The sequence below is a fragment of the Gavialis gangeticus genome, unplaced genomic scaffold (genome assembly GCF_001723915.1).
Source record: "Gavialis gangeticus isolate Ggan-Ray unplaced genomic scaffold, GavGan_comp1, whole genome shotgun sequence".
In the NCBI taxonomy this organism is placed as follows: Eukaryota; Metazoa; Chordata; order Crocodylia; family Gavialidae; genus Gavialis; species Gavialis gangeticus.
Genome location: NW_017729029.1, coordinates 54,811,154 through 54,819,487, shown reverse-complemented (window position 1 = coordinate 54,819,487; position 8,334 = coordinate 54,811,154). Strand labels below are relative to the sequence as shown.

The 8,334-nt window shown below is 42.2% G+C and overlaps 1 protein-coding gene across 1 annotated transcript in view; it reads right to left on the bottom strand.

Moving 5' to 3' along the window:
- IL1RAPL2 (interleukin 1 receptor accessory protein like 2) overlaps positions 1-8,334 on the bottom strand; it is a 705,019-nt gene that overhangs the window by 22,928 nt on the left and 673,757 nt on the right. The window contains exons 7-8 of the mRNA XM_019521625.1: positions 6,961-7,106; positions 480-623 (exon numbers count right to left, since the gene is read on the bottom strand). Of these exons, the coding sequence (XP_019377170.1) occupies positions 480-623; positions 6,961-7,106 (290 nt within the window). The remainder of the gene's footprint in view (positions 1-479; positions 624-6,960; positions 7,107-8,334) is intronic.

Genomic DNA, 8,334 nt, shown 5'->3' with positions numbered 1-8,334 from the left:
TTTTTCTTTTGCCCTTTTTTTTTTTTTTTTAAATCTGCACGCATAGTGGAAATGGTCTGGCAAGAAATATTTCAATTTTATAGCACCGCTCAGGCTGGACATGTTTTTACTGAATGTGCTGTCAGGAAATATTAATGGAAGGGTGAAGTTTGGCAAATAGAACTAATCTTAGCAGTTCTTCTGAGTAATCAATTTACAATTTGTAATCAATAATGCACATATAAGAGGCATCAGTATAATCCCCCCCCGCCCCAACTCGAAGACACGATGCAATGTCCAGTAAAGTGAACAGGCTTCCACTGATACCAAAAGACCTTTGAACAGAGTCTGAAAAAAACCTTATATTGCCAGGTGGTGAAATACTTCAGACATCAATTGGTAGTAGGTACTTATGGCTCCAGTTGCAAGCGAGGTCCCTCAGAATCAGGGAACCACAATATTGCTTTCTTTAATACTACTTTCCCCCGGAGGCGGCTTACCGTCTGCAGCTTCATCACCTCCGAAGTTCTGCCTATAGAACAGCATTAACTCGATGTTGTAGCACTTATAGATGGTCACGAGCAAAACAAACAGAAGCAGGATAGCTCCCAGTCCTCCAGCCAGCTCAATTTTGTAGATCAGGTCTAGAATAAGCAGCAAAAGACAGACAGGTTATGAGCCTTCCTGGCTTTAACTGCTCTAATTCACTGTGCTGTTGCACATACAAAGGTGCAACTCCTCTTTATGACTGTTATAAAAGTAAGGCTGCCTAATTTTTAGTTCATTACCCATTATTTAACTTTACCCATTCACTCCTTCTACTGCCAGTTTAAAACTGCCATGCAGAATGCATTTGAGGCTATAATCATATTTCTTCTATGAGCGAATTATGTAGCGATTTTACACAGAGGACTAATCAATCTTTAATTAGCTTGCAGAATTTGACTCTATCTTCTGTCTTGGCACAGTACATCAAATACTATACACGGCATGTGAGAATAATTATATGAGATGTATTTCACCCTAATGTAGGAGACTTTAGTTCCCAAAACAATGCTAAACCATTTTATATTTACAAAGCCAACAGTTGCCTTGAGTTGTTCTGAAAGCCAGGGCCTCAGCTGAGCTCATTTAAGTACTGGCTTAACCTCTCAAGTGCCTACACTTTAATGTTTAGGGGGCATAATCTTTCACATCAGGTATTAACTTGCAGCAAGAAGGCAGGACTGTAGGTTACACCACTAAGTGCCGCTTTATTTTAGCTGAGCTGAATATTGAGAAGCATTAGGTCAGGAGTCTTCCAGCTTTTCTTTAGCATGGACCATGGATGACATGTTAATGGGACCTAGACCAGGTTGCAAATTTTCTAGCGGAACCTTTTTTTCCCTGTTAGAAAATGCTGATTTGACAAAATAAGACAGTTTTATGGGACCTTCTTGATTTTGCCAAATTGTTCAATGAGAAGTTCTTGAAGGTCTTTGTTTCAATGTTACCGTTTTGACATTAGCACTGCATATTGTAGTCTTGAGCATAATGCTGAAATTAGATGTTTTGACCGCACTGAAAAGGAATTTGTTTTCAAAAAGTAGTTCAAATATTGCTGAAATGAAAACTTTGGGGAACTGTCAGCGTCCGTGGGGAGTTTCACAGTTCTGATGGTTTGTTCCCGTGTGGGCAGAAAAGAAGTTTGAAACTCTTAGATTTTCCCAAGGAATGACAGCTTGGTTGTAATGGGGACATTGTCTTCTGGAAACCATTTATAGTAATCAAAGGAACAATCTTCCCTGCTGTTGAAGCCATGTGACATCCTTGTAACAACTGCTTGCATGGAAAAGTGGTATCAGAAAATTAATGAAGAATTCGAGACAAATATATTTTCCCTTTTGGAAAGGAAAATCAATCATTGCCTCTACTTTGTTCTTGACTTCACCTTCATCTCCAGTAAGTCCCGTGAAGGGTTTTAAGAATCTGCTCTTTACCTGACATAGCTGAAAGAATCATTATGCTCTTTCAGGAATTTAGACGTCTTTATTTGAAGGAAACCAAAACCAAACCCAAGCAACAATGAACGCTTGACTGGGTAAGCCACGGAGGCGCTTCCTCTCTCCCTGGGAATTACAGTCGCAATTTGAACTGAGAGAAGAAATGCTATTAACAGTTCCTAATGCACTGATCTGTGGCCATTGGCAGGACTTTTCTCTGTGGAGAGCTCCAGGCTGTTTAATCTTCCTCTTAGTCTCGTCCAAGACAGCCTAGATATGTGGATTTTCAAGGCCTGAGCATTTGGAGCCATTGAAGCAGAACATGCCTATTTATCGATGATAGCTGGCACTGTGTCAAGAAAACTCAAATTTGACCATCATCGTATCTAGTTTTTCACCTGCCGATCTCAAAGTGCTCTACAAAGAAAGTCAGTCGCATCATGCCCATTTCACAGATGGTGCATCCGAGGTGCAGAAACGTGGTGGCATCTGTTCAAAGTCACCCAGCAGACAGACCAGTGACAGCCAGGATCAACGTGGGCTGCCTGAGTCCCAGCCCCGTGTTTTGTTTCAATTGGCTCTCGTTAACAAATCCATCCATGACAGGAGGTGGAACAATGTATCGATGCCCCCCGAGGTTCTGGCCATCAGGCCAAACTCTTCTCTCAGAAACAGCATAGAAAGTAGCATGCTTGGCGTTGCTGTGCATTCCCATTGCATGCGATTCACAAGATGCCGATAAGAACCACCCCCAGCAACCCATATTAGTTGACACAATCTCTCAGTGCAGATATTTACTGCTGTGATAAATATTATTTGAAGAGCCATAAATCTTTATGCCATTCATGCCAATTTTGAATTAAAACAAAAGAAAATCTGTCATGCATTTTTAGGGTTAATTTTACCTTGCAATGCTTCCTGTGTCAATAAGAATCAGTCAGATGCCATCAACCTATTCCCAATATACAGCATCTCTGTTCTCCAGCAAGAAATCATAGATGCCACAGAAATAATGGATGAGAAAGGTGTATTATACTAACCAGTCATTATTCTTGAAAATCTAGGACTGTTTTTACACGGCATTTTGCAGTGTTACCTAACTTCCTACCTAACTTCAAAAGTCCAACCTGGGGAACTAGCTTGACCACAAGGAGCGGAGCTGTCTGGGAATTATTTTCCAGAATAATATTTGAGAAAGATTTTGGGCAAAATTGAAGTTTTCTGCAAAAAATGACATGTCAGCAGCCCCAGCCATGCACCTTGTAGGCAGGAAGTGTAAGTGCTGAAGGCTTTTCGGGAGGGCTGCCAAGACGGAGGGCCACGTCCCCCTGCCTTTCCATTGTGCCAAGGCCCCAAACTGCGCATCGGTCGCAGCACTGGAGAGGCAGAGAACTAGGGCCATGGAGACAGACGGATAAAGACCTCTAGCTCCTTCTCTTCTCTCAGCTTCCAGCTGGAGAGGCTCTTGGTCTCTCCGTCTCCCACCTCTTAGCACAGGTTGAGCATCTAGGGTTTGATCTCTGAATTGACGAGGACCTAACTCGTGGGTCATCTAATATGTTTTCCCTAAATCCCTTTGCATGAAAAATGTCACCGGGTTAGGATTTTGGCGTTGTTCATCACCTGATGACACTTTGCTCATCCTCCATCTCTTTCATTCTTAGATTCATTTCACTGCACCTATGTGCATTGCCCATTAAATTATTCTCTTTTTGCAATTCACCCCCTTCAGACATAGGCCCTTCCAACACGGCTGCTTAGCCTTATGTGTTTAGCTCTTTTAATCTTGCCTTGTAAGTCAGCCCAGCTTGCTCCCTGATCAATTTGTCTTCCTCTTCTCTGAACTCTCTCCAGCTTGCAAGTATCTTTCTGCTGATCCAGCCTGGAGAATTAGGTAAGCGCTGGGTCAGAGTCTCGCAACTGCCTTCATTGCTGGCTCTGGGCCCTGGACTCTCCACCTCTGTGTCTCAGAAACATGTAGGAGGGTACAGCAATCTCTTTCTGTACTCTAAATTACTCACTTGGGCTGTTCCAGCCATGGCTGACCCGGCACCATGGGACCTGTCTCCAAATCCAGTGCAGTTCAGGAGCTAATCTATAATCTATCAAAACCAAATCCACTCAGGTAGCTTTCATTAGGACCAGACCTACTCAAGCTGAGTAGGGATTTTGTGCTTGCTTATTCATACCGAAGGGAAAACCAGCAGCCAAAATATCCAGCATTAGGAAGGATATCAGAATTTGGGCATTACGCTATTAGACCGAACGCCCGTAGGAAAGGGGAAAAGGTTGCAAGATTATGTCGTACTTAAGGAAATATTATTTGTAGCACTGACCTGGTTTAGACACAAAGGGGTCTATAAAAATCCAATCCACCTGCATTACAATCAATAGATTTCTTTGCAGTTAGTTACAACAGCAGACATAGTATTTATTCCCATTACATGAAATCCACATTCTTGAAGTGAGCGTTGAGCCCACATTGCTGCAATATTTCCTTTCATCTATAGACCTACCGTGTCTTTCCACTCAGGACACTGATTGATTCGATTCAGCTTGTCAGGAGCTGTTATTTGTGTTCTAAGGTGTTCATTTTGTAGTGTACTTAGATACTTTTTGTCAGCCTATTTCAAATTCACCCAAAGGGGAATCTAAGTTATTTCTTTATTATTCATGGAGGGAAGTTGGTGGCAGGTGAGGGAGGACTGAAAAAACACTCTGCCTCATACACTGCCAAGGAACAGGCAGCACGGAGGCAAAAGCTGCATGGAAAATATTTTTTAAACGGTAACAAAGCAAGTAATAAAGAGTTTTCAAAGGATGTCAGAGAAGATAAATGTGGTTGTGAACAGACCAAGATCTTCCTGGTGCCGGGGCACATCTGTGTCTGTGTCTGGTCGCATGTCCACATCTGAAGCAATCTCTGTATGTGTTTAATTTGCAAGCAACGGTGCCACACTCTTTGCTGACAGCGTCCTAGATGGTCATCACTATGAAGCATTAAACATTTCAGTGCCAAAATATTCTGGCTTTCCACTTCATATGTAATATGGACATAACACCCATTTTCCGGATCTCCAAAAATACCTACAGAATCTCAAGAATCAAGAGGGGTTTATCAATTAGGGGGTTACAAAAAAAAAGAGGGTTGAAAGGGCTGGGTTTGAAAGCACTCAGGTGCATCTCTCACCATCGGTACAGGCATGCCCTGAGACAGCACAGGGAGTAAGAGCTGGGCGACCATAATTAATACTGTCCATGCTCTGCCCATCCTGGCAAGCAGATGGGATAAGAAATAATTAGCTTAAGCTGCAACAAGGACAATTCAGGTTAAATATTAGTTAGTACTTTGTAGATATGCAAACACGCAGACAATGGGCCGGGCAGCTAAAGGGCGCTGCAAGAATATCGGCGGTGCGCAAGATGAGACCTGAAAATCAGCACCGGGATGTGAACTTGGCCGAGGCACAGCTCCAACTTCTGTATTCAGCAGTGCATCTTACATAATTTCACTGGCGTTCTGAAGCGTCGGCATTTTCTTGTTATAAATAAACACGCTTTGTTATTCTAATATACCCAACACAGCAGAACATTTAACAATGTCAACAGAGATCTACTGATTATCGGTCTCCTATTTATTGTGCTAAATAGCCGGAAAAGGAAAATGTTTTTGCACTGTGGAGTTTAATCCTTTATAGTGATAGCCACTGATTCTTTAAGCCAGGCTTGTGTTATGTCTTTATAATTGATATTTGAAATATTCATTAATTTATGTTTCTCATCACCAATGTGTGTCCCCTATTCTGAGAGTGGTCTGTATTGATTTTTATAGTGTAAAGCACTGTTTCTTAACTGAGGGGGGGGGGGTCACACTCCAAAAGTGAGTCGCAGGAATATACAAAAGGGTTGCAAACACACTTTGAAAATGCATTCTCCTTTAGAGGAGAGAAACGTGGGAAGCCGTGGCTTTTCCCATGCAGGCTGGCAGCGTTTCACCCTGCAAGGGGCTGCTTGTGGCCCCCCCCGCCCCACACGCTGGGGGCAACCAGTGGGGAGTGAGGGGCACTGGGTCAGGACTGGCCATTGACGTTCACAAATGGGTCCCAGTCCAAACAAAGTTGAGAAAACCACTGGTGTAAAGTCTTTGCTTGCTGTCTGATTAATTTAGGTTCTGATCAGGTAGACCACGGCACTTTTCCTACCCCATTCCTTAAATGGAAAATTAACCTTCTTCTCAGCCAGCTCTTAACTGACAATTTAACAGCTTTGGCTCCTGTTGAAATCCTGCATTTTAGATTTGTGCAGATCTTAGCCATCACCTGACTTAAGAGAGGCTGCTGACACTAGCAGTATAAGAAGCAGTAGAACGTGTTACTGTTACAATCCTTGTGATGATAGCTTATTCAAAATACAGGATATAATAAAAGACACTACTCATTTGGACAACTGAAAACCAGAACTCCTGACAATGGCATCTCGACTATTTCCAATTTTAAGTATAAGGAAACTCAGTGGGGCGGTAACTGTCCACATGCTACAGAAGTGTCTTTGCTCCTGTTCTGCTAAAACGTTGTCGTGTCATTGATTAAAGTGTTCAGACTGAACAGGGAACATACATAAAAGGAGAAATACATTATAGGAAATGTACATTAATTATCCTATCATGTACCAGCATGGGGTTTATGCCCCAAACTCTGTGGATGAGACTTGCTGCTGGTTATATGGTAAAGCCTTCATTAATTGTGGTGGAACTATTTACACTAGCCAAGAACCTCATCTCCAGAGCTGAACCATCTCACCCTACTTCACTCAAGCTTTTAAAAAGCATTGCCTTTAATAGCAGATTTAAGCCATGATTTAAATTTACTATGACTTCACTAAGTGCATACGGTAGACGCCTGGCCCCAGTGGCATCAGTGCAAGCTTTGTCACTGACTTCAAGGGAGCCTGACTTTCCCCTACACCACCCCTATCGCGCACGGTGGTTGCGGACAAATACCTTTTTTGCGCAGAAGAACGCTGGCGTGTTTATGCCCATTTCTGTTTTCAACATGGCAGGTGTAATTAGCCAGATCCGCCTCCTCGACCGCATCAAAGATCAACATTAGTTCGACTTCTTTTTCTCCCAGATGTTCTTTGAGGAGTCTGAAAGGAAGAATAAAGTCCCCTCTTAGTTGTGCGATGGGACTGTCCATGTGTGACACAATGCGATGGCCCTTCCACATGGACAGCGTGGAGGAGATGTGGCGGAGCTGGCTACCTTTTGGGGGCAGAGGAATAGGCCTCTAGCCTATTTTTGGGCTTTGGAAAAGTTTAACTTTTGGAAAATCAGCCTCAATTACTGTGCGTTTCTGCATTTCTTGGTTCTGACAGAAACTGCTAAATGCTCAAAAGAAAAAAGAGGCTGAACTTGCATCATTTCTGGACAGAAGAAAAATCTCCCAAGAGAACCCGTTCTGTTTGCAGACTCCAACTTGTGCTTATGCCTCATCCATCTAAATCATCCTGTGTCTGGTGAATCAAGTCTAATTTCTCTATTAATATTCTATTGATATATTTTAAACTCAGGAATGTCTTCCTTCTCTGTTGGTAAACAATATGCTCAACAAATCTGGGTCTACAAATCACGCAGTAGGGAAAGGAATAAAGCAGCTAACAGAGAAGATATCGGGGGCATTAATCAGAAACACTTGGTGAGTTTGCAGGGTTTCCCAGGCTTAGATTTATTATAATCAGCACATTTTCACACACTGTAAAAACAATCAAGACAGATCACAATTAGGATAAAACAAACCATTATTCTAAATGTATTTAAAACTGAAGCAAAACTACTCACTCCCTTATGTCTGGGAGATCAGCTAAAAAAGGGCTCTCTTAGGAAACGTAGATGCATTTGGCCTGAGCATTTTTGTCATTTGCCTTGCTGCTAATTAAAATCTCAGCAAAATTAACTCTTTATAATGGGATCAGTCATGGAAACAATAACAGACATTATAGTGGGGCTGCACAAAGGCAGCAAATGGCAGGAAGCTCCTAATGGGGTTAGGCCTTTGCTTGCTTTTCATCAGCAGGACAGAGCTCATGATTAATTCCTCTAAACGTGTTATGGATTCAGGCAGAACATTAAAAGATGTGTACAGGTGCTAAGCTTTGGCATTTTGAACCAGACTTACGAATACATTGAGCCACACTTTCTCACAAGAAAATAACTGTAATAATCTTAAGCTTTTATCCTAAAAAAAAGTCCAAACACACACACACACACACACACAATGGTAACTTGGCCCTTCTGCAGTCGGTGAGAACTCTGTATTGACTTCCCATGAATCATCTTGAGCAATGTGACTAAAACCGTATGAGTAAACTAAACTAT